Genomic DNA, 27,875 nt, shown 5'->3' on the forward strand with positions numbered 1-27,875 from the left:
AGTGAAAAAGTTGGCTTAAAGCTCAACATTCCGAAAACGAAGATCATGGCATTTGGTCCCATCACTTCATGGGAAATAGATGAGGAAACAGTGGAAACAGTGTCAGACTTTACATTTCTGGGCTCCGAAATCACTGCAGATGGTGACTGCAGCCATGAAATTAAAAGACGCTTACTCCTTGGAAGGAAAGTTATGACCAACCTAGATAGCATATTCAAAAGCAGAGACATTACTTTGCCAACAAAGTTTCATCTAGTCAAGGCTATGGTTTTTCCTGTGGTCATGTATGGATGTGAGAGTTGGACTGTGAAGAAAGCTGAGCACCAAAGAATTGATGCTTTTGAACTGTGGTGTTGGAGAGGACTCTTGAGAGTCCCTTGGACTGCAAGGAGATCCAACCAGGCCATTCTGAAGGAGATCAGTCCTGGGTGTTCTTTGGAAGGAATGATGCTAAAGCTGAAACTCCAGTACTTTGGCCACCTCATGCGAAGAGTTGACTCATTGGAAAAGACTCTGATGCTGGGAGGGATTGGGGGCAGGAGGAGAAGGGGATGACAGAGGATGGGATGGCTGGATGGCATCACTGACTCGATGGAGGTGAGTCTGAGTGAACTCCGGGAGTTGGTGATGGACAGGGAGGCCTGGCGTGCTGCAATTCATGGGCTTGCAAAGAGTTGGACACGACTGAGCGACTGATCTGATCTGATCTGTGTCCCAGAGGTGACTACTCTTTGTTATCACTTCCTATTCTCTAAAGTCTTGATAAAACTGTTCCTCAGGGCATCTGTGTCCTCTTGGCCAAATGATACACGGGGGCCCAGTCAGGTAAGTCTATTCAGAATCTCTTTCCTTCCTAAGTATTTGAATCTTCAGTCAGGAGGAAAACATTTGGGGGTTATTCATTCTGATGGCAATGCCCTGTAATAACTCTTCATTTGTTTCTGCAAGGGGGACCCCCCCACCCAGTATAGTCTTGGAACCATCTTTTTTTTTTTTTAATTGGAGGAACATTGCTTTACAATGTTGTGTTGGTTTCTTCCATAAACAGTGATAATCAGCCATAATTATACATATATCCCCTTCATCTTAAGCCTCGTTCCCCTTCTCCCATCCCACCCCTCTAGGTGATCACAGAGCCCCAATCTGGGCTTCCTGTGTTATAGCAACGTCTCCCCAGCCATCTATTTTACACGAGACAGTGTATATAAACTGATGCTACTTTCTGCACTTGTCCCACGCGTTCCTTTCCCCACTGTGTCCACAAGTCCATTCTGTACACCTGCATCTCCATTCCTTCCCTGCACACAGGTTCATCAAAACCATTTTTCTAGATTCCATATATATGCATTAATATATTATATTTGCTTTTTTCTTTTTCTGACCTACTTCACTTTGTATATAATGGGTTCTAGGTTCATCCACCTCACTAAAACTGACTCAAATTCATTCTTTTTTATGACCGAGTAATATTCCATTGTATATATGTACCACATCTTTTTTATCATTCATCTGTAGATGGACATCTAGGTTGCTTCCATGTCCTGGCTATTGTAAATAGTGCTACAATTAACACTGAGGTACATGTCTTTTAGAATTGTGGATTTCTCCTTTAAAACACTAGGGATAAATCTACCATATGACCCAGCAATCCCATACTGGGCATACACTTTGGAATCATCTTTTACAAGAACTAGATATTCAACTTTTCCTTCATATCCATAATCTACCCACATCTTTACAACAAATTACTTTGCTGTCTGTTAGCCACAGTTATTTTTTGTTGTTTATAACTAATACAGAATTTGAACTATTTTGGAATTATGTTCATTTGTTATTAGTACTAATCTGCATTTCTTCACTCATATCATCACTTTTGGGTGATGGCCTTATAAATGTTACAGAAGTAATGTTTAGATAAATTGATCTGTACATAAATCTTTACCTTATTTCTGATTATCTCCCTAAGCCAAATATCTAGACCAAATATGCTTTAAAAAGCATTTTAACCCTAATTATGTATTTTAGTCTTTTAAAGATTGATACAAAATCTTTTCCTATGATACACATTTCATTTCAGCTTCAGAAATTGTGTTTTCATCTCTGTAAGTAATAGTAAAAAACAAACAAACAAACAGCACTCACCACACAGACTAGTATTAAAGTTAGTGAATCTAATCATAAGTGAGGAAATCCTTCCAGAAACTTCAGATACAGTGTGAGTTTTCCAGAAAGCTGTGCCCTCAGTTGCAATAGGATGGATGGCAAGAGAAGTGTGACTGTGGCATTAGTGAGCCTTCAGTCACGTATTGGGTTTGGGTTGTGGTCAGTTCAGCTCTCGGTTTCAGTGGAAGCCATTCTTTGTCCCCTCTCTTTATTCATGCTTCTTTTCCTCTACACTGGGATATCTCTTTGTCTCCAGGAAGCACAAGGCCACCAGCCACCAGGTTATGCCCACGTAAGTCAGATAGGTCTTTATGAAATTGCCCATGAGGCTTCACTGTTGCATGAAGGCAGATTCTTTCACAAGGTTGTTTGTCTTCTTGGTTTAGGAAAGAAAGTGGGGGAAATTGGCATATAGACATTCATGTACCCCCCAAAGAAGATAAGGACAATCTTTCTTTTTAATTTCCAAAAAGAGGAAAAGCTGTGTATCTTGAGCTATTCTTATACAATAATATCCTACTGTGAAATTGGAAGGGCTTCTGTTGTGTAAAATTTAGCTCAGGTGTGGGCAACTCAGCCAAGTATTTTGTTATTGCTGTCCAACTTGTGCTGCTTGAAAAATACATTCTTTATCAAAATGTTAGCATAAAATGATTAGTATTTAACTCAAAATATATTGTATATATTTAAAGAAATATAATATATTTAAATACAACACATATTTAAAGAAAACAAGCACGAAATTCACTAATAGAAAATTTTAACAGAGTAATACAAAAGTATAAATAATCACTTTTAATAAAATTAGATGAAAACAAGTCTTTCTTAACCTAAAACCAAAACCAGAAGAACATGAAAAAGCTTTTAAGAGCTACTTATCAAAAATACCTAGTACAATCATTTTGTTAGCAAATATTTTAAATATATATATATAGAATAAAGTTTGCTACTGAGGCCTAGAACAGTGTAAAGAAAAAGGAAATATTCCAAATATGTGATATAAACATCCTGACACTATTGCTAAATCTTACTAAACTAAAAGAAAGCTACTGAACAATCTCACTTGTGAATATCAACCAAAAAATATCCTAAACAAAATGTTACTAGAAGAATCAAATATCCACTGAAACCGAGAGCTTCCACTGAAAGGAGAGTAGTGGATCATAAATAAGTATAATTCATTCTAGACTGCAAGGATAACATAATATAAGTAAATGTTCACATAATATATACTCTCTTACCTGCCAAAAACATTTGGTTAATTCCAAATGTATTCCTGATTTTTTTTTAATTTTAAGGTAGGATGGAATGATTACTGCTTGAATAAATAAAATAAATACATATTGAAAATTAAGCTCAGTATTATGTTTAGTGGATAAACAATGAAAATGTTTCCATTGAAGTCAGAAATAAGGATACCTTAGATCATCATAATTATTTAATATTGTTCTGAACATTCAAGACAACGTAATTAATCAATAAAATGAAATAGGTATACATACTTGAGGGGAGGATGCAAAATTGTCAGAATTTTTAGTTAATATACCTCTAAATGACAGGAGAACAAACTGTAAAACTTGTGGAACTATTAGGAGTATCAGTAAGGTAGCTAGTTTTAAAATAAACATACAAAAATTCAATCATCAGCCTTTTTATTTACCAATGATAACTAGTGAGAAAACTACCACATTTACAATAACAACAAAGAAAATGAAATAGAAAAGTAAAAAGAAATATGCAGTAATACAAATTATAAAGCTCTACCAATACACAAAAATTAACTCAAAATTAATGTATTAAAGACTTGAACATAAGACCTGAAACTGTAAAATTTCTAGAATAAAACAAAGGCAGTAAGCTCCTTGAAATACATAGGTCTTGGTAATGATTTTTCAATCTGATACTAAAAACAAGAATAACAAAAACAAAAATAATCAACTGGGACTACATCAAATTACAAAGCTTCTGTATAACAAAGACATTTATTAACAAAATAAAAAGGCAACCTGAGCATGGGAAAAAATATTTGCAAATCATATATCTGATATCTGGTAAGGATTTAATATCCAAAATATATAAAGAACTCACACAACTCAATAACAAAAAACCAAACAATCCAATTTTCAATGCACAGAGGATATGAATGGACATTTTTGCAAACACGGTGCACACATGTTCAACAGGTACATAAAAAGATGCTCAATATCGCTAATCATCAGGGAAATGCTAATCAAAATCACAAAGAGATATCACTCATACCTGTTAGCATGCCTGTTATCCAAAGGACAACGTGTGAAGATGTGGAGAAAAAGAAACTTTGTATATTATTGGTGGAATGGAAATTGGTACAGCCACTAAGGAAAATAGTATGAAGGTTACATATGATATGTGCTACCATATGATCCAGCAATTCCACTTCTGGGTGTTTATCTAAAGAAGACAAAACACTAGTTCAAAAAGATATATGCTCCCTATGTTCATTGCAGCATTATTTTCAATTGCCAAGATACAGAAGCAACATAAGTGTCCATCAGTAAATGAATATATTAAAATATGTGATATATGTAATATATATGCATACAATGTTAATATTCTAGGCATTAGAAAGAAGGAAAGCTGACCATTGTGACAACATGGATAGCATTCAAGGACATTATGCTTAGTGAAGTAAGTCAGACAGGGAAACACAAATATCATATGATCTCACTTACATGAGAAATCTAAAAAAAAAAAGCAAAACAAAAAAGTCTGTCTCATAGATACAGAGAGCAGTTTGATGGTTGTTAGAGATGAGGGGTGGGTACGGGTGGATGGGTAAAGGGGATTGAAAGGTACAAATTTCCAGTTAAAAAATAAGTCATGGGATGTAATGTACAACATGGTGACTATTTAATAATACTGTATTGCACATCTGAAAGCTGCTAAGAGAGTAGATCTTAAAAGTTCTCGTCACAATAAAAGAAACTTTCTTACTATGCAAGGTGACAAATGTGATTACTCTGGTGATCATTTCACAATGTATACAAATATTGAATTATTCTGTTGTACACGTGAAACTAATACAATATTTTCTCAATTATACTTCAATAAAAATAAATTTCAAGACATACCTTGTTTCTGGGTGGAAAGACTTGGTGTTGTAAGATGTCAATTCTCTTTAAAATAGACTACCAACTGTATGCAATTCCAATCAAAATCCAACAGGATTATTTTACAACATAACGAAAATTACTTTCAAGTTCATCTGCAAAGACCATAACAAAAAGGAGAAAGGAATGGAAGGAAGAGGACACATGCTTTCCCTATTAGGTAGTAACATCTTGTATTTAGCAATAGTGGTAACAACAGCAGCAATGATGTAGGAAAAGACAGACTGCCGAGGCGCAGGGCAGAAAATTCCAGAAGCAGACTCAAGTATCATGAGAGTATTGTTGGTTTGCAAACTCAGGAACTTCCTGGGTGCAATGTGAAATTGCCCACCGCCGCCCCCCATGTAAAGGCAAGCCACTCCCTATTGGTGGGTGGCAAGTTTAATAAGGAAGGGACCTCACAAGGCTTGTTGTGGGTGGCTGCCAAATGAGGGGCTCTCTGCACCTGCCCCCCAGAATCCTAAAGGTTTATATAGAGGTCTGAACTGAATTCAGTCATGTACACACTCCAGATGGTCTCAACACAGAACTCTCTCAAAGCTGTGTCCTTTGAGGGCTTCCAGGTGGGGCGGGCAGGTGGTACATGCATTTTAAGGATAGAGGAGGAGGTGGGGAGCCTCTGATTGTCCGGATTGAGCTTGCAGGTCAATTGTCACGTTCTCTCTGTGACCTCCTCCAGAAAATGTACGATAAATGTGGCATTTCAAATCACAGGGGGAACAGTTGCTATTCACACATAATTTGGGGACAAGTGGAACCTTAAGGGAAAAATTAAATGTCATAAATTCAATTCCAGTTAGATTAAAAATTTTAATAAATGTCAAAAGTGAAACAAAAGTCTAAGTAAACACTTTAAAAAACAATAGAGTAGAACAAGCATTTCCTAACTTGACACCAAGGCCAGAAACCATAGGAGAAAATGAATTTACAGAGAAATTAAATACTTCCTGGCAGCAAAAACAAAAACAAAATAACACAGTTATAGAGGTGTGAAAGACTTAGAAAAAACTATTTAGTAACACACAGGATGGACAAAGAGCCCTTACAAATCAACTATAAAAAATGGTCAAAGACTATGAATAATAAATTCACAAAAGGAGAAATTAAAATGGACAAAAAGTAGGAAAAGATGTTCAGTTTCATTATTTTCCAAAACACACACAAGAACAACAAAAAAGAAATCTTTTTAAACCATAGGACTAGGATCAGATGAATGACAAAAAACAAATGTTGGTATGGAGGAGGCAGATTTTTACTCCCACCCTCTTAGGATTTTTCAGCATGGCCTGAGAATTAAACTGACGTAAGATAGATTAAGGGAGAAAAGTATACACACTCATATTAAAATTTACATGACATGGGAGCCTTCATAAGGAATGCAGAGTAAAAGAAATAGCAGAACCGACATGCTTTTATATTAGCCCCCCAAAAAAGGAAGCAATTGTGAAAAGTGGCTCAGTGGCTCAGTTGTGTCTGACTCTTTGCCACCCCATGGACTGTAGTCCCCCAGGCTCCTCTGTCCATGGGATTCTCCAGGCAAGAATATCGGAGTGGATCGCCATCTCCTTCTCCATGTGAAAAGTAACTAAACAATATAGAGAGGCTAAAGGAAGATATGAATTATTTGAACAAGGTCTGTGTGTACAGATTTCTTTCTGCCTCAGTTCTGTGTCTTTGGTGATAAGAACATCTTCCTTTCTCCTGGTACAGAAAGGGTGCCTTTCACAAGGGAGTTTTATCTCCTGCCTTCAGGAATAAAAAGGAGGGTCTGAACGCCCATCTTGCATCCGCCGTCTCTCAAGTGACTTTAATGCAAAATAATCAATAAATCATGTATTATGGGGCTGACACACTCTGAACTCCTTCATCGGCAAAGGAGAAAGAAAACTGGCATTTTCCAAAACTTTTGACATAAGTAAGAATGGATACAGCCTTTCTGGAAGGCACTTTCATCAATGCATACCAAATTATAAAGGCACATCTGATTCAGCCCAAAGATCTCATATGTAGAAAACTCCACAAAAAGACAGTTACAAAATGGTGGGGGGTGGGGGGAGGGCATCAACATGCCTGTTGTTTTAATAATGATAAAGCAACCCTGAAATGAGACAAAACGAAATGTCCATCACTGGGTGATTGGTAAAGTAAATGAGAGACTCTGCTATCATTAAAATAAGAATGTAGTTTTACATCTTTTGAGGTAGAAACATGAAGTTAGCACGTTTTTGACTGGTGAAATAATAGGCTGCAGTAAAGGATGAATTCAATTATAAAGTATATGTCCACATATCTATAAATGCATCCATGTGCCTTTAGAAATCTGAATATTGATCTCTGGATGGTTACATTTGGTGGTTTCATGACCTAAATAGGTTGTTCTCATTTGATATTTACTTATTGAGTAAATGAGTATGTATCATCTTAACTATTAAATATTAAGCTTTTTTAAAATCACTTTACCAACCAGTTCCCAACCCTACTTAGTTTTGTCCCTCTCTTGACACCAATACTACCACATTTTGTCAATACTAAACTGCGTTTTCTTTCTCACTTAAAATGTATGGCACTTCACAAACGTTTTTGGCCAGGATACTGGCCAAGATGACATAGTTATCACCACCTGTGCAAACTTGGTTATAGTTATTCTTACTGTCATCACTTCAGTTAATTACAGACATCACTGGCACTACATCCATTGAGTATAACTGGCATTCAAAATTTGCTTTGGTTACTCTTGTTACGTAGCTAATCACTTCAAAACTCAATGGCTTAAAACAACAGCAATCATTTTATCATCTCACACTTTCTGTGGGCCAGGAATTCAGGAAGTCTTGACTGGATGCTTCTGGTTAAAACATCTCTCATGAGACTGCAGTCCCAGATTGGCTGGAACCAGAACAACTGAGGCAGAGGGAGCAGGAGAAGCTGGAAACTGGCAAAGCATCGATCTCTCTTCACTAGTCCCAAGACTTCTCCCTGGAATCCTCCTGAGTTTTATTAGTTTGGGTCCGAACATGGTGGCCAGAGACCAGTCAGACTGTTAACATGGAAGCTCTGGGCTCCAGAGCAACTATTCAAGCAAACAAGGTGGAATTTACATTATCATTTTCAGAGCTGGCTTCAGAAGTCATGAGGCACTGTATCAGATGCTGTCTATCTGTTACAAGCAAGTCACAAAAGAGCCTAGATTCGAGCGAGGAGAAACTAGACTTCCCCTTTCAGTGTGGCAGTCGTGAGGTGCCAGAAGCACATGTTGGGCAAGAGCTGTTATCGTGATCACCTTTGGGGAAAAAATATTTGCCACAAAATGTTTTCCAAAAAATTATACTTTTGTTTAGTATTGAAATGTGAAGTTATCTTAAATCCAGAGAAGTACTACATGACAAAAACAAATTCCTTTTATATGTCTAACAGCTCTTTCAGTAGGTGTAACACAGAAATTTCAAGTGACAAGGGAACAGTGTCTCATAGTTTAATTGGCAGAATTTATTCTTCCTTGGGGTCTGTTGCAGAGATGTCTTCCGTTCATCCACTTTCCACACTTCTCATGAAGCTGAAGTTTGCCCTCTGTGGATGTGCTCCTGTGCCCACTGGCTTCAGGTTGGGCTGGGCCACTTGGAGCAGCCTGGCAGGAGACCAGGAGACAAAAGGGAGGAAGGGAGGGAAGGAGGGGAAGAGCAGAGTATACATTCACACAGTTCTCTGCCCATGAGCTCACCTGAGTCTGGTGGTCACTCTACAATTCTCTCCCCTTCCAGTAATATCCCCCACCCCTCATTCTTTTATGTGAAGGTGGTGACAGTTCCTCAGATGTTAGCCCTAGGTTTCTACACTTTTCGTGGTGGTTCTCCTACACCTCGGTAACTAGTGCCTTTGTAAATAAATTCTTGACTGGTCAAGAGGTGTGTAAAATAATGCTGCACCTTACAGCTAATGGCATCATAGAATAAATACAACTTCAGAACTGACTTCACTTCACTTTACATGTTAACAGAATGAACAGAGACTGGCCTGGACAAAGCCTTTCTACTGAGGACAGGTGGGCTGGTGAAGCAGAGAGCTAAGGGGAGAGACACTGGGCCAGTTCCCTCTTGCAGACAGGCATGGCCACTGGGCTCTAAGGGCATGACCTACTATAATATTTTCTATGTTGTAATTCTCTTGTACCACAAATACCCCTTCAGGTATGTTTGCTTGATGTTACAGCCTGATCTTATCTATGACATAAGCAAGGCCCAAACCTCCCCTTGTTGTGTAGAAGAAATAGAAAATCAGTAGGAAGGAGAGACTTGTTGCCCAAGCAAGAAATGACCTAAGAAGGATGAAGAATGCTCACATACAAATAGAAGACTGAGAGATTGGGTAAGAGTCAGAATGAAGGAGGACATGGATGATTTCCCTGTGGGATCCCAGATACCTGGGGAAGCTCTGCTGCTGTATGTGACTCAGGGTCTCAAAAGAGAGGGAAGCTCCCAAAAGCTGGAGATGCCTGGTTTTCATACAGTTTTAAATCTAATTGTGAAAGTTGCTCAGACACGTCCAACTCTTTGCAACCCCATGGACTAATACTCCATGGAATTCTCCAGGCCAGAATACTGGAGTGGGTAGCCTTTCCCTTCTGCAGGAGATCTTCCCAACCCACAGATTGAACCCAGGGCTCCCGCATTGCAGGCAGATTCTTTCCCAGCTGAGCCACAAGGGAAGCCCAAGAATACTGGAGTGGGTAGTCTATCCCTGTTCCAGATCTTCCTGACCCAGGAATCAAACCAGGGTCTCCTGCATTGCAGGCGGATTCTTTACCAACTGAACTAACAGGGAAGTCCTCAAACCTATTTAGGTGAGCCTATTTCTTGAACATTTTTGAACATGAGACCACTCTTAGTCATATCTCTGTATGGGAAGCAAGCCAGAACTTCCAAATCATCTTGAAATCTGTTTAACAATTTTAGCCATTTCAATTCTTCCAGATACACCAGTGATACACTGCACTGAAAACAAGGCACATTCCTTTCAAGTAGAAAGTGAGTAAAGGGTCATGCCCTTGCTTTCATTTGATGTATTACTGATTCTTCTGAAACTTACCAAAAGAGAGCGTGCAGACTCTAATTGGTTGTGGGAACCTGCTTTATAAAAATTCAGCTAACACTTTTGACTAAAACATTATTTCAAAGGTGACTGTCAAGTTATTTCAACAAAAATGCACACTCTCTTTTCAATAATTCTAATTACTGCAATCTGTCAAAAAATATGTTATATTACCAAAAAGAGATTAACAAGGACCATTAGGAGAGCCAGAGCTTTGGCACTGTTTACACTGGAAGAGCTCTTTCAACTCCCTCCCTCTCTACTAACTTGTCTCTTTCCCAAATTATAAGAATCCTCTATATGCAAAGATCTCTGCTTCCACAATTGCAGCAGTTGTTACTTGGCTTTTTTTTCCTTCTGGGTATTTATAGAGCTGTGATGTTCCATTTTGCCAAAGGTGCCCACCTCCCTTGAGATGAACTTCTCCGGGCTGATAATTCTTTAATGTTTCAGAATTTTAAAAAATATATTGGAAATGAGAATTATCTGAAAAATAATCCCATACTGAGGGTTGTCTACTTTCATTTGTGAATGGATTAATAACCATAGTTATGAAAGTTAAAAAATATATATTTGTCTTTAAATTATTCAGGTCTAGAAAATCCCGCCTATCTATTACAGTTGTTTTTTAGTCACTAAATCATGTCCACCTCTTTTGCAACCCCATGGACCAACCCTGCCAGGCTCCTCTGTCCATGGAATTTCCCAGGCAAGAATACTGGAGTGGAGGCAAGAATACTGGAGTGGGTTGCCATTTCCTCCTCCAGGGGATCTTCCCAACCCAGGGATTGAACCCGAGTCTCCTGCATCACAAGTGGGTTCTTTACTGCTGAGCCACTTGGGAAGCCCACCTGCAACAATAACTCTGGGGAAATAGTCTCAGGAATTCTAATTATCAACATATGTAATATTTGAAGCATACATTTCAACATAATTAATAGGTACAGAAATAAAAAATGTAATACAATGTGGTTGGTGAGACAAAAATGTTCAGTTTCACAAATCTGAACTTTGAGACCCTAGAAATAGACTGAGAAAGGTTTTACAATGTTCTTTCAGTGAGGTTCTCTATAAGGCAGGATTCTCCTAGTTGTTCATGTCAGAAACCCAATTCAAACTAACATCTTTCAGAAGATCAATCGTGTCTAATAAGATCATTCTAAAACTCTGGTTATGATTTCAAGAAAATATGCCTTTTTCTCAGCTGTCCTCACCAATGGTAGATAAATTAATTAAGTTGGTGCCCTTTTCTAATATTCACTGTGGTGAAACAGAAATGAAATCATTTTACCTCAGTGTATGTTAGTGTTGCTGTAAAACTGCATCTCCCACCGCACTGCAATTCATGTTATAATATTGAAGAGATGGTTTACATCCCAAACTCTATGCTTTGCATGATCCAAATGGATGATTGGGAATTAGGCCAAATTCTCCCTTAATTGATTTAATTTACTAAATCTTTTATTTTTGCAGATAAGTTAAAAGCCAATATTGAAAAGCGTGCTACAATTAAATTGCTAAGAGCCAAGCAAACAAGTATAAAGACTAGAATTTGACAATGCACCCGGAAATAGTTTCAGGTGTTAATTTCATCTCCATGTCTAAAATATATTCTAGCATTGCAGAGAGAGCCACTGATGAGGAAGGTGACGGAGTAACGGGGGTGACAGGCAACACCCCTCACAGGAATTGCTGTCTTAAGCCAGAAAAGCAGCGAAAGCTGTCTCACAGGAGCAGATCTCCCAAAGACCAGGGTCCAGGGCAACTGGCCAAATCTTCCTGACAAACCTCAGCTGTTACCTAATTACCCTCATTCATCTTTGCTTTAAAAAGCTAGGGAATTCCCTCAGTTCCCAGCTCCAACGCAGCAGGAGAGAGACCTGGCCCATGGTGTAGATGGGTTTGGTTAACAGCGTGTTTCAGATGCAGAGGACCCTGGGGGTCTGCAAGGAACTGAACCCGGTTTGGTTTGAGCTGCTGTCACCAACACCAACTTGTCACATGGTCTGAAATTTCTCTCAATATTCCCTCAGGTTCAGACACTGATCCAAGGAACTGTCTGCCTCAATGCAACTATGTACCTTGTGAAAAAGGGTCGTTGCCTCTGAAACATGGACTAAGGTATTTGATTAGGGTATTTGAACTGGCTGACAGTCAAGAGAGAGAAAAAGATGAGAGAATGAGACACAGGACAGGCAAGTTTTAATGAAGAGACTACAGAAAGGCACACACTGGGGCTTCCCTGGTGGTCCAGTGGTTAAGATTCTGCACTTGCATTGCAAGGGGGGCAGGCTCCATCCCTGGTCAGGGAACTAGGATCCCTCAGGCCTAATGGCTAAATCCCTCGGACCATGGCTAAATAAGTAAGTAAGCAAACCTTTCAGAAAAAACATGTATTGGTATATACGGCAATGAAAATGAATAAACTGTGACTTCCCAGAACATGGCTGAACTGACAAAATGAAAATGTTAAAAAAAAAAAAAAAGAAAGGCACACATGAAAGGCAAGATCAAGATTAGCAGGGTCTTCAGAGAAACAGAGCCAGTATTATTTTATATATATTATACATAGGTTATTAATACACATATAGCATGAAAGTGAAAGTGATAGTCACTCAGTCATGTCTGACTCTTTGCAACCCCCTGGACTATAGGCCACTAGGCTCCTCTGTCCACGGAATTTTCCAGGCAAGAATACTGGAGTGGGAAACCATTTCCTACTTCAAGGGATCTTCTCCACTTAGGGATGGAACCTGGGTCTCCTGTATTGCAGCCAGATTCTTTACCATCTGAGCTGCTAGAGAACCCTGTACCTACATCATATATATATATGGATATAGATATATCTTTACACACACATCAACCAATATTCTACTCAGATATATATGTGTGTATACATAAATGTACACATATACAGAGACAGAGAGTTGTATATACTTAGATATATATACAAGAGGGCTTCCCTGGTGGCTCAGCAGTAAAGAATCTGCCTGCAATGCAGGAGATACAGGAGACGTGGATTCAACCCCTGAGTCAGGAAGATTCCCTGGAGGAGGGCATGGCAACCCACTCCAGTATTCTTGCCAGGAAAATTCCATAGACAGAGGAGCCTGGTGGGCTACGGTCCATGGGGTCACAAAAAGTCAGACACAACTGAAGTGACTAAGCACATACACATGCATATAAAAATAATTATTATAAGGAATTGCTCACATGATTATGGCAGTTGAGAAGCCTCATGATCTGCCATCTGCAAGCTGAAGACCCAGAAGAGCTGGTGATGCAGTTCAGTTTGAGTCCAAAGGCCTGAAAACAAAGGGCTGATGGTTCCAGTCCAAGCATGGGAGAAGACTGATGTCTCAGCTCAAAGAGTTGGATGGAGAGTGAATTCTCCACCTGCCATCTTTTTTGTTCTATTCAAGGCCCTCGATAGATTGGATGAAACCCACCTACATTAGGGAGGGCAATCTGCTTTACTCAATCTATAGCTTCAAATCCCATTCAGAAACATCTGTACAGACATAACCAGAAAAAAATGTTTAGCCAAAATATATGAACACCCTGTGATCCACTCAAATTGATACATAAAATTAACCATCATAGGCAGGCTGCAATAGAAAGGGATAACCAGGAAAAAGCAACTGAGATACTGGGTACCTGGAAATGCAGGAATCCAAGAAAAAGATTAGGAAGCAGGAATCACATCCTTTGTTCCCTTCACAGTGATCTGGGATTTAACCTTGAGCAACCACTTTGGGGTATTCAGTGTAAGAGGAGGTAAGAAATAAGAGTGAGTCCCCTCTGAGTACAGATGCATATTTTCAAGCCCACAAAAACAGTCAGTAACCAGTGAAACGCATTCTGTGAAAGGGAGAATGTCAGGGAAAGCACACATCAGCTGGTGAGCTAACATGTTTTACTTACAAGTTAATGTCCTGGAGGGCCTTCCCAGGTGGCGCTAGTGGTGAAGAATCCATCTGCCAATGCAAGAGATGCAGGAGACACAGGTTCCATCTCTGGGTAAGGAAGATCCCCTGGAGTAGGAAGTGGCAACCGCTCCAGAATTCTTGCCTGGAAAATCCCATGGACAGACGAGCCTGGCAGGCTACAGTCCATGTGGCTGCAAACAGTTGGCCATGACTGAGCAACACACAATGTCCTGGAGCTCCACAAACCTCAGTCCATTTTCCCCCAAAAACGGATTTAATAGACTTTTAGATTTGCTTTGAGGATTAGCAGAATGACTAGTGAATAATAAATAATCAATGAATGTGAGCTGTATTAATAGCTGCTATAATCACATACACAAACACACACACACACAATGGCCAAAGTGTGGACCTTGGCCAAGGTCAGCATCTCACGCTCAAAGAGTGCGATAACATATTTGACAAAGATCAACTCTTTGTTTTGTTGACAAACATTCTGATCAGCTACTTGGCCATGGGGACAGAAATCTGATGCAATGATTCTTAGCTAGCTTTGTGCAAAGTGCCAATATTAGTTAAGCCAGTAGTTACTCAATAATGTAGGAATTAGCCCGGTCTGTACTTAAAACTCATATGTCTAAATATAACTGAAAACTGTCTACAGGGACCTATGGGTTATTTCCTTCCACAAGCTTGCTGGATTTTTGGTACCAATAGTAGCATGGAGTCCTACAGGGCACTGAAGAAAGGGTTTGTGAGCATCTTGTGGATTCCTCTGACAAGATTCTATAACCATATACAAATGGTTTAGATATTATTTCACATTAATCATGCTTTTCATACTAACTTCACACAGATTCAGTCAGATGAATTGGTTTTCCAGCATCTTTGGGAAGAGCAATTCTCAACATCTGGAACCCAGATATGATCTGGAGCCCAATCTTACCTGGTAGGCACCCTCCAGGGCATCCCAGGACACAATGAATCAGAGTTTCTGTAAATGGAGCCCAGGAATCTTTATGTTTAACAAACTCCCTAGATAACTCTTGTTCAGACTGAAATTTAGAAAAACACTGGGTATAAGATATAAGGTGGTACGGCTAATGTTAGAGTTAACATTCTCATATCACAACTTTTCACCTTCAAACTCTGTGGTTGACATGCTATCAAAATCCAGTCCCTTTCTTTGCCTTACATAAGAAAAATTTAGTTAATAGCATCATTCAAAAAATTAAACTCTTTTCTGTGGCTTCAGGTCAGCATTCTGGATTCAATTTAGCTGTAGATAATTGAAGAGCAGAAACACAGAGGGGGAACGTTCAGTTGTGTAAAGGCTCTGATTTGTGACCACAGGTAACTTCTCTGCATGTTTCTGCTATCTCAGGGGTAGTTCTCAGACATGAGCTGTTCCTCACCTTCCCCACTGGAGAAGGCAATAGCACCCCACTCCAGTACTCTTGCCTGGAAAATCCCATGGACAGAGGAGCCTGGTGGGCTGCAGTCCATGGGGTCGCTGAGGGTCAGACACGACTGAGCAACTTCACTTTCACTTTTCACTTTCATGCATTGGAGAAGGAAATGGCAACCCACTCCAGTGTTCTTGCCTGGAGAATCCCAGGGACAGAAGAGCCTGGTGGGCTGCTGTCTATGGGGTCGCACAGAGTCGGACACGACTGAAGCGACTTAGCAGCGGCAGCAGCAGTCACCTTCCCCGCAGTATACCCTCCCAATATACCCACGCTCTGTACTGCGTTGCACACGTGTCTTGCACACCTGGTGTCCTGCACTTGTCACTTCTCAGTTGGGGAAGTGCTAGGATTTCCTTCATTGAGTAACTGCACACTTTCAGTGGACAACAGTCAATTTTTGTGATTCTTTTTCTCTGTGATGTTTGCTCTGACCGTATTTACTGAAATGCAGTTTTACCTTTATTGAACTTAAAGGAAAAAACGGAACTTAACATTTTGTATTTTTTTCACTTCACTTTTCTTATAATAATCATTTTTATTACTTTTTCAAATACATAGCTGTGTAACATATTTAAAAAACACTTCTTCACCTAAGATAGTTTGCAAGACACTACCCCGTATCACATCTTGTCAACAACTTTAGACAAAACACAGTTCTAATTTACCATGTTCTCACTTGCTAACTGGGAGGGGTTTGTATCTCTGTGGGATCTTCCTGACTCTTTTGCTTTCATCTGAGGGCTTCCCTGATGGCTCAGCGAGTAAAGAATTTGCCTGTAATGCAGGAGACACAGAAGACCCAAGTTCGATCCCTGCCTCAAGAAGATCCCCTGAAAAGGAGCCTAAGGCTACAATTCAAAGGGTCCCAAAGAACTGGACACAACTGAGCGACTAAGCACAGACAGCCATGATTCTTCTAAGAAATTCATTCATCCATCCACTCATCAATCAAATAGATATTTATTAATAGGTCCAAAGTCTATCTAAACACTAGAACCCAGGGGTAAGACAGAAATGAATTCCATTCTTGTGAAGGTAACTGTTTAGCAAGGAAGCTGAATTGTACACAAATGTACCATTGGTACACAATGGTATACAAATGATTCTCTAGGTCTATAATTCTCTGTGAATACGGTTACATTTCATTTTCCTACAGGTAGATTATTTATTTTGTCAATTATCCATGACAAACTTTTACATCTAACTGACTTTTTGCTGCCTCTCCTCAGAGCTCTTCCCCATCTCTCCCACTGTGAGACTGTGTGGGTTGAGAGAATAAAGAACACTTTAATAATAGCCCAATCAAAATGTAATTAAGAAAGGTAATTGGCACCAAAAATATCACATACTACATATCAAAGATAAATTCTAGATAATTCTTGCTGTCTCCTATTTTGAATTACCACTTCTCTTCCCCACTGAAATTTAAATATTTATATCAATATACTGAAGTATGCATTTCTTTCTGAACTTTCCTGTATGTGCCTTATTATAATAGACATCACATTTTATTATTATAATCATTTGTATACCATTTAGCTTCCTTGCTAAACATTTACCTTCACAAGAATGGGATTCATTTCTGTCTTACCCCTGGGTTCTAGTGTTTAGATAGACTTTGGACATATTAATAAATATCTATTTGATTGATGAGTGGATGGATGAATGAATTTCTTAGAAGAAGAAACATGGATTGGTCTTTCATTTTTTTATAGTCTTCTGAGTATTTCTGGTCCATTACCTTCCTTTTGATCCATAATCTCTGAGCACAAATTATATAGTTTGAATAGAATCTAAGATATCATATGTCTGTTGAGGGAACCATAATTACAAGATATCTCAGTTCTTTCTCAGCTTTTTGTAAAGTGCCAAATGCCCAACATAAGTGTCATCTGTTACATATATTTCTGGTAAATTATCAGCCTCTCTCATTTGTTTTGGATTACCCATCATAAATTTTGCTTTCACGTTTTTATCGATGATCATATCACATCTCTGTTGCTTGCACTGCATAAGCACGGTTTGGGAATTTTTTTTTTTTAATGTATTTAGCCAGCAGGAGTTTAAATAGCAAAGTGTTTAAGAAATTATTTTTCTTCTCCAGAGAAAGTGTAGACAAAGCAAGTTGAAAGAGAGACCCAATTAAATAAACTTCTGTCTCTGGACACAAAATCCCAAGGTCTGCATGCCTCACACATAATACTAACAAGGCCTGCTTTTCTGGATTTACACTGCTTAGAGTAAGTAAGGAATGACATCACGATATGCATTACTCTCAGTGCTTTCAAAATGCACTGAGATGCTGAAAGTTTCCAAATGGCTTCTTTGTACGCTGTTAGGGACCATCTGGCTAGCTGGAGATAAACAAGTTTCAACATATGGGCCCTAACACATACACAGCACTGCTTCACTAGTGCAGAAAATTAACAAAAGGTCACTCTCTTGATATGACAAACTCATGCTAAAGAAGCAGCACCATGTAGCGGAGGGCCTGCCCAAGTTACACACAGGAGACCTTAATTCCGGGTCCTTTCTGCCCACTCACTGCATGTGGCACTTGATCACAAGTCTCCTGGAATTCCTCACCTGAAAGTAAAAGAGTACCAAGTCAACACTGTCTTTACTCCTTCCCTTCCCTTAGGTCCTTCCCTTTCTCTTTTTTTATTTCTTCCTCCCTATGAAGGAATATTTATTAGTATTTTATTTAAAGTTCTCAGCAAAAAGGTCTTTAATCTCCTTCTTTAGGTTTCTTCCTAGTTTCTGAAGTGATTTTAAACAGGATTGTTTTTTTTTAATTTCTCTGATATTTCATTGCTGCTGCTGCTGCTGCTAAGTTGCTTCTGTCCTGTCTGACTCTGTGCGACCCCATAGATGGCAGCCCATCAGGCTCTCCCGTCCCTGGGATTCTCCAGGCGAGAACACTGGAGTGGGTTGCCATTTCCTTCTCCAATGCATGAAAGTGAAAAGTGAAAGTGAAGTCGCTCAGTTATGTCCAACTCTTCGCCACCCCATGGACTGCAGCCTACCAGGCTCCTCCGTCTATGGGATTTTCCAGACTACTGGAGTGGGGTGCCATCGCCTTCATTATTACTATATAAAAGAACAACAGATTTCTCTATATTATTCTTCTATCCCACCACCTTGCTGAATTCATTTATTTCTCATGGTTTTTGTCTGGAGTCTTTAGTGTTTTCTGTATAGATTATCTTATCATCTGCACACAATGACAATTTTACCTCTTCCCTTCCAATTTGGATACCTTTTCTTTTTTTTGTCTGATTACTGTCACTAGGACTTCCAATACTTCGGTGAATAGAAGTGGTGAGAATGGGCATCCTTGTCTTGTTCCAGGTTTTAGCAGGAAGGCTTTCAGCTTTTCACAGTTGAGTATTACATTGCTCGTGAGTTTATCATTAACAGCTTTTGTTATGTTGAGACGTGTTCCCTCTATACCCACATTGGTGAGAGTTTTTGTCATGAATAGATGTTGCTGCTGTTGCTGCTAAGTCGCTTCAGTCCTGTCCGACTCTGTGCAACCCCATAGATGGCAGCCCACCAGGCTCCCCCGTCCCTGGGATTCTCCAGGCAAGAACACTGGAGTGGGTTGCCATTTCCTTCTCCAAGGCATGAAAGTGAAAAGTGAAAGTGAAGTCACTCAGTCGTGTCTGACTCTTAGCGACCCCATGGACTGCAGCCTACCAGGCTCCTCTGTCCATGGGATTTTCCAGGCAGGAGTACTGGAGTGGGGTGCCATTGCCTTCTCCGGAATAGATGTTAAATTTTATCAAATGTTTTTTGCATGCCTACTGAGATGATCATGTGCTTCCATCTTGTCTTTTGTTGATGGGATGTATCACACTGATTTATTTGTGTAGGCCGAACCATTTTTGCAACACCTGGAATGAATCCAACTTGATTATGGTGTACGATCCTTTTTCTGTATTGTTGGATTCAATTTGCTAAAATTTTGTTGAGGATTTTTACATCTAAATTCACCAAACCTATTGGCCTGTAATTTTCTTTTTTGTATTGTCTGTATGGTTTTGGTATCAGGGTGATGGTGGCTTTTAGAATGACTTTGGAAGTGTTTCCTCCACTCCAATCTTTTGAGATAGTTTGAGGATTAAGTGTTAAGTTCTTCCATTGAAAAGGAAACACTAATAAAGGAAATTGAAGATGATTCAAACAAATGGAAAGATATCCCATTCTCTTGGATTGGAAAAAGTAATATTGTTAAAATGACCATACTATGCAAAGCAATCCGTCACTCTAATGTGATCCCTATCAAGTCACCCAAGACACTTTTCACAAAACTAGAACAAATAATTCTAAAATTTATTCAGAATCACAAAGACTCAGAATTGCCAAAGCATTCTGTGGGGGGATGGAGGGAAGTTAGCGGCATAACCCTCCTAGACGTCAGACAATTCTACAAAATTATAGTAATCAAAACAGGGTGGTATTGGGGCTTCCCTGGTGGCTCAGTGGTAAAGACTCTGCCTGCCAATGCATAAAACACAGGTTCAGTCTCTGATCTGCGAGGATCCCACATGCCACAGAACAACTAAGCCCATGTGCCACAACTATTGAGCCTGTGCTCTAGAATCTGCGAGTGGCAACTACTGAGTCCATGTGCCGAAAGTACTGAAGCCATGTGTTCTGCAGCCTGTGCTTCAGAACAAACGAAGCCATCGCAATAAGAAGCCCGTGTACAACTAGAGAAGCCCCCATTCACAGAAACTAGAGAACAGCCCACATGGCAATGAAGACCCTGCACAGCCAAAAAAAAAAAAAGTGTGGTACTGGCACTAAAAACTTAGAGATCAATGGAACAGAACAGAGAGCCCATAAACAAACTCATGGGGTTTGTAGGTGGTGCTATGGTAAAGAATCCGCTTGCCAATGCAGGAAATGCAAGACGCCGGTTGGATCCCTGGGTCAGGAAGATCCCCCAGAGGAGGAATCACAACCCCCTCCAGTGGAATTTCCTTGCCTGGAAAATTCCATAGACAGAGGAGCCTGGCTGGCTACAGTCCATGGGACCACAGTCAGACATGACTAAATGACTGAGCATACACTCACAAAGAAATCCATATACCCCTGGCCAATTAATCTTAGAGGCAAGAATATACAATGGAGAAAAGATTGTCTTTTCAGCAAGTAGTTTGGGAAAGCTGGACAGCTGCATGTAAATCAATGAAGTTAGAACACACCTTCACACCATGCACAAAATAATACATGACACCATAAAATTCCTAAAAGAGAACATAGGGAAAACATTCTTGTATATAAATCAATGCAATATTTTCTTAGTCTCTCAAGGCAAAATAAATAAAAACAAAAGTAAACAAATAGGGCCTAATCACACTTGAAAGCTTTTGCAAAGCAAAGGAAACCATCAACGAAAAGAAAAAAACAACCTACAGAGTGGGAGAAAATATTTGCAAATGATGCAAACTGACAAGGGGTTAATTTCCAAAACATACTAACAACTTAAACAATTTAATTTAAAACAAAGAAACAACCCAATCAAAAAATAGGCAGCAAACCTAAACATATTTCTCCAAAAAAGATATGCAGATGACCATGACATAAAAGCACATGAGAAGATGCTGTGTGTGTGTGTGTATGTTAGTCGCTCAGTTATGTCTGGCTCTTTGCAACCCCATCAACTGTAGCCCTCCAGGTGCCTCTGTCCATGGAATTTCCCAGGCAAGAATACTGGAATGGGTAGCTATTCCCTTCTCCAAGGGATCTTTCCAACCTAGGGATTGAACCCAAGTCTCTTGCATTGCAGACAGATTCTTCACCACCTAAGCCACCAGGAAAACCCAGAGAAGATGCAAAACATTGCTAATTATTAGAGAAATGCAAATCAAAACCACAATGAGGTATCATCTCACACCAGTCAGAATGGCCATCATCAAAAAGTGTACAAATAATAAATGCTAGAGAGAGTATAGAGAAAAGGGAGTTCCTACACTGTTGGTGGGAATGTAAATTGGTACAGCCTCTGTGGAGAACAGTATGGAGATTCCTTAAAGAACTTAAAAAAGATCGATTATATGACCCAGCAATAAGGATACACAAACCCAGTGTTCATTGCAGTGCTGTTTATAATAGCCAAAGCATGGAACTTGCATCCATCAACAGATTAATGGATAAAGATTTGACACACAAACACACACACATACACACACACACATTAGCTTGGTGCAAAAGTAACTGGTTGTACATTGTTGAACTTTGCTGTTTGATATTGGAATACATTCTTAAATAAATGTCATTATGTTATACATTATTTTCATGAGCATTTCTCATTTTATGTTTTTTTGCTAATGAGTAATTACTTGCTGTTCATTTTATATTTATCTTACACGGTGGCTCAGAGGTTAAAGCGTCTGCCTCCAATGTGGGAGACCCAGGTTCGATCCCTGGGCCGGGAAGATCCCCTGGAGAAGGAAATGGCAACCCACTCCAGTATTCTTGCCTGGAGAATCTCATGGACGGAAGAGCCTGGTAGGCCACAGTCCACAGGGTCGCAAAGAGTTGGATACGACTGAGAGACTTCACTTTCACTTTCACTATAGAAACGACATTAGACAAAAAGCCAATTCGAGTGATTTTTTAATTTCAGTTCAAAACGGGTCGTAAAAGAGCAGAGACAACTTGCAGCATCAACAATGCATTTGGCCCAGGAATTGCTAATGAATGACAGTGCAGTGGTAGTTTCAGAAGTTTTGTAAAGGAGACAAGAGCCTTGGAGATGTGGAGCATAGTGGTCAGCCATCAGAAGCTGACAAAGGCCAACTGAGAGCAATCATCAAAGCTGATCCTCCTACAACTACACGAGAAGTTGCCAGAGAACTCAACATCGACCATTCTGCGGTCATTCAGCATTTGAAGCAAATTGGAAAGGTGACAAAGCTCGATTAAGCAGGTGCCTCATGAGATGACAGGGAATTTAAAAAATTGTTGTTTTGAAATATCATCTTCTTTTATTCTATGCAACAACAATGAGCCATTTCTCAATGGGATTGTGACATGCAACAAAAAGTTGATTTTATATGACAACCAGCCGTGACCAGCTCAGTGGTAAGACTGAGAAGAAGCTCCAAAGCGCTTCCCAAAGTCAAACTTGCACCAAAAAATAGGTCATGGTCACTGTTTGGTTGTCTGCTGCTGGTCTTATCCACTACACCTTTCTGAATCCCAGCAAAACCATTTCATCTGAGAAGTATGCTCAGCAAATCGATGAGATGCACTGAAAACCGCAAAGCCTGCAGCCAGCATTGGTCAACAGAAAGGGCTCAATTCTTCACAACAATGCCCGATTGCACATCACACAACCAACGCTTCAAAAGCTGAACGAACGGGGCTACAAAGTTTTGCCTCATCTGCCATACTCACCTGACCTCTCACCCACCAACTACAACTCCTTCAAGTATCTCACAACTGTTTGCAGGGAAAATGCGTCCACAACCCGCAGGAGGCAGAAAATGCTTTCAAGAGTTCATGAAACCCCGAGGCATGGATTTTTACATTACAGGAATAAACAAACTTCTTTCTCGTCAGCAAAAATATGTTGATTGTAGTGGTTCCTGTTTTGATTAATAAAGAGGTGCCTGAGCCTAGTTATAATGATTTAAAATTCATGGTCTGAAACTGCAATAACTTCTGTACCAACCTAATACACACACACTACATTATCACTCAGCCATAGAAAGAATTTGCAGTAACCTGGGTGAACTGAGAGAGTATCATACCAAGTGAAATAAATCAAAGAAAGACAAATTTTATGATACCACTTACATGTTAATCTAAGAAATATTACAAATGAATCCATTTATAAAACAAACAGACTCAGACACAGAAAAGAAACTTACGGTTATCAAAAGGGAAAGGGATGGGGGAGATGAATAAATTAGAGGAGTATGAGATAAACAGATAAACACCACTATATATAAGATAAATAACCAACAATTTACTGTATATTATAAGGAATGATATTTAATATCTTATATAATAAGTTATAATGGAAATAAGTTGAAAATATATATATAACTGAATCACATTATTGTAAACGTGAAACTAACATAAAATTATAAATCAACTATACTTCAATTTAAAAAAAGAAATATTTTTTGCCTTCTATACAAGTTCCAAGCATGGTGCTTGGTGCTGGGAATATTGGTTTAAAAAAAAAAAAAAAGACGCGGTTCATGCCCTTGAAGAATTACTAAACAATGAGAAAACATACATAAAATCAATAATTGAGAACAGAAAGAAAAAATTCCAGGCAGAGGAGGAAAACATGTGTGAAGATACTCAGATAGGGAGGAGCATGGACTGTTTTTAAAAATTCAATAGATTCGTAAACATTTCTATCCATTGAATGAGAACTCCCAGGACAACTGAAACGCTAAAAGGAAAATTCTCATCATCCCCAGATGCCATTCAGACATTATTATATTTGTTGTTATTGTTGTTTAGTCACTAAGTCACGTCAGACTCTCTTGTGACCCCATGGTCTGTAGCCCGCTGTAGCTCTCTGTAGTTGGCTGTCCATGAAATTCTTCAGGCAAGAATACCAGCGTGGGTTGCCATTTCCTTTTCCAGAGGATGTTCCAACCAGGGGTCAAACCTGCGTCTCCGGCAGAGACTGAACGTGCGTCTGTTACACTGGTAGGCAGACTCTTTACCACTGAGCCACCAGGAAAAACTATTATTACCGCAATGCATAAACTGTTTGAAAAATTGCCTGAATTTTCTATTTGTCTTGCTGAGGTAATGTCTATAATCGATGAATCTAATAAAATTACATGAAAATATGATCATCAGAAGCATTTACAGGCATCTCAGGCACGTGACACCACGGTAAATGCTTTAAGAATTTATGAAACAGTTTCCAGAAAACCTAGGTTCTATGAGTGCCCCCTGTTTAATATTTACAAAATAAAATCAAACACTAAGGCAACAGTCACTAAGTTACTTCTTACAAGTAGGCCACTTCTCAAGTTATCATTTCCCAATATTCGGTCTTACCAGAAAATAACTGATACCCTAGAGTCAGAAGAGAGATTTGTTATAATAGTCATGGTTGCTGAATCGTCCAAAAATACATATAAAATTTTTAAGTGATTTTCCCAATTCTTAGTTAAAAGCTGTACCTTTGGTACAAATTACATCATAGGTGAAATAGTATAAATTGTTTGACATTTTTTCTCATTCTCTCCCAGCTTCTACTTTTTCTTTTCCTTTGGCTGCTAGGCATGGAGAGTACAGTATCCAGTGACAAGCCACTGTAACTAGGATGAGGCAGAGAGTGCAAGTCAGGCAGGATAAAGAACCAATTTTAATAACTAAGGTCCTAATAAAAAAAATTAAACACCTATGAAAACCTGAATCAATCCAGTTAACCATAAGGCCCTGACTTAAACTACAGGAAAGAAACACGTCGCTCCTTAAAAATCTCTATTGTGCTTACTATAGGACATGGTGACAAGCTGAGAAAAGTCTGCCTTCTGATGTAAATTCCTCAAAAGTAAGGACTTGTTTTACCATCCTGGTTCCCTCAATGTCCCCAGTGCTGAATGCAGCGGGAGCCTAACAAATGCTTATTAATCAAATCAAGGAATGAACGGTCACTATTTTTAAAAAGTTACAAAAAGGATGCAATTAAGTACAGAACTACCTTAGCTACCTGTTAGGATTGCAGCAAATACATAAAGTCTGCCATTGTGTTAGTCTACATAGAGTGACATTTGTAACATCAGACCATCAATTAAAAGTCATTATTTAAGTTGCTTTATTACAGCTACAAATAAACTTTATTTGATGTAATGTAATAAAACATTTTCAAATTTAACAACATTTACCTGACCAGGACGAATCAGTTAAATTATGGATATAAGTATATACAGTTACTTCAGCAAATCCGCGGTTCAGGAATTGGTACAAGCTTTATCAGAAAGGACAGTGCCCACCTCCCCTTTCAAAGAGGCAGACCCTTCCTTGTGTGTGATAAGAAGCGAAGTCAGTGAAAGTTGGAAGAAATCTGCCATCCATGCTAGAATTCCACATTATCCTGTGAGAAAACAGCTACACATATTGCAGGAAAATAATATTCTCTTTCCATTCTCTCTTGTCAAATGAAGGTTTGCATTCATTTCGTCCCCTTAGAGGTACTCTTCTCTGATCTACTTTCTGTCTCCCTAACTCTTAATATTACATAGAACCATTAAAAAAAATCCCAGGTACAAAGGGAACTTTTCCATGTCCTGACCTGCCCTGAATATCTACCACTTTGGGAAGGACAGGGGACGAGAACAGAATTGACCAGGCACACATGTGATTTCAGATACAGAGAACACAAATACCAACCCTCTAGAAGGAACAGAATGGTACTACAGAGGCTTCCCAGCACTGCCCCATGTGACCGCCGGGGCACACATACACCGCTGCTCAATGAGAATTAGCACAAGGACGCTCCATCTCCAAAAGCATCACGGCCTTGCATGGAAACCCCACTGTTACCATCCTTTCTCCCCCAAACCTCAGAGTTAGGAGCCAGCCCGCAGGCCCACAGCACCGAGGTGTAAAGGACAGTCACAAGTTCTGTGCCAACCATCGTGTTCATGTCCAGGGCAGGGAGGCAGCTCTCGCTCTCCATCCAGGGAAAACTCCTCACAGGAGGAATGCCCCTCCCTTCTCAGGAGTCCCCAGAAGAAGAGTGAGCGTGATTTAAAAAAAAAAAAAAAAAAGCTTTATTCAGGTTTTAAGATTCTCTCCATCCTGAGCTCTGTTCCTGAGTTACTCCAGAATGAGAAGCGAGTTAACAAAGAAAGGAGGCTGGTGGGGACATCACAGGGACCCTGCAAAAAAGCCAAACTGTTTGACAGAAGCTTTGAACAGACACTGCTCTGGGAGATCATTTGTAGTGGCTGATGACAGGGTTCTGTTTTCTAATGTGGACATGCAGTGTATTCATCACTAGGCTTACTACAGTGGGCTGAGGAAAACACCCTCTGTCCCACAGCAAAATACATCTGTCTCATGAATGATTCCTGAATATTCACCACAAGGCCTAGACTCAACAGCCTGAGAAGTGTGCACAGGAACTTCTTCACTTGCACAGACTTGAACAGAAGCAAAGCACCAGAAACTGTGTTCTTTCTGGAACTCAGTTCTGTGTGTGCGCTTACAGCTGAGCCGATCAGGCCATTTTCACGTGCACACAATAGCACGGATCCACAGAAAACAAGGAGAGGTCACCATCCCTCTCACGATACACTCTGAACAGTGGATATACTTTGCTGGTCATGTCTTAGCCATCCCAAGAAAGGACAGACGCCGCATTCCATTCCGAAGTCTCAGCAAATGATTGCGTTCTGTTTCCACCTCTGTCTTGCCTTGTTTATTTCATCTCCATTATTCTGCTTTTGATCATGAATCATGACTTTTTTTTCTACAGTAGTCAGAGTTTTGTCTACAGAGAGAGAGAGAGGGAGAGAGAAAGAGGACGCAAGAAAATGATTTAGCAGAACTGTCATTGTGAGTTGTTTTGTGGTGGGTGGATTTAATTCTTACAGCATTTGATAATTTGAATTATTTGTGGTTTCTAAGGGGATATGAGCATCTAAGGGGGAAGAAAAAGTGCTATGACTTTTGTCGTACATTTCATAACATCTACAAGTTGCAGAGGCCTTAATATATTTGCAAATCAGCTCCAGATAACCCATTTAGGAGTTCACTTTTATAATACAGCCCCAAATGGCTCTATTCTCAATAATCCTTTCAAAATACTACTGCACTTACTGTACCCGAAAAGAATAATGGTAACTGCAATGGGAAGTGTCCTCCCCTTCAAACTTAGAAGGATGCATTACAGTAAACCCTGTGTGTAGAGGCCGAGAAGCCCCTCCTTCCTAGCTTCCTTCCTCCCAGGTTGACAGAAATGGCGTGAGTCAGGAGAAGTCTTGGCCAACAGCTGAAGAAAAGTCCCTTTCTCCTTAGTGCAGAGCCAAATCCCTCTAGATAAACGCCTCTAACTCAGTACCTTCACAAGACGTCTCAACTTA

At 39.6% G+C, this 27,875-nt stretch overlaps 1 protein-coding gene across 2 annotated transcripts in view; it reads right to left on the reverse strand.

The window, feature by feature from the left end:
• Nucleotides 1-3,587: 3,587 nt before the first annotated feature.
• The window catches only part of HTR7 (5-hydroxytryptamine receptor 7), a 117,901-nt gene continuing 93,613 nt past the window's right edge, over nucleotides 3,588-27,875 (reverse strand). For both annotated transcript variants that reach the window (XM_086378510.1, XM_086378512.1), the window contains exons 3-4: nucleotides 13,611-27,283; nucleotides 3,588-8,937 (exon numbers count right to left, since the gene is read on the reverse strand). In XM_086378510.1, coding sequence (XP_086234636.1) covers nucleotides 27,241-27,283 — 43 coding nt within the window. In that variant the 3' untranslated portion in view covers nucleotides 3,588-8,937; nucleotides 13,611-27,240. The remainder of the gene's footprint in view (nucleotides 8,938-13,610; nucleotides 27,284-27,875) is intronic.

This window comes from Bos grunniens, chromosome 26 (assembly GCF_055505025.1).
Source record: "Bos grunniens cultivar Pamir isolate PY7600 chromosome 26, Bosgru_T2T1.0, whole genome shotgun sequence".
In the NCBI taxonomy this organism is placed as follows: domain Eukaryota; kingdom Metazoa; phylum Chordata; class Mammalia; order Artiodactyla; family Bovidae; genus Bos; species Bos grunniens.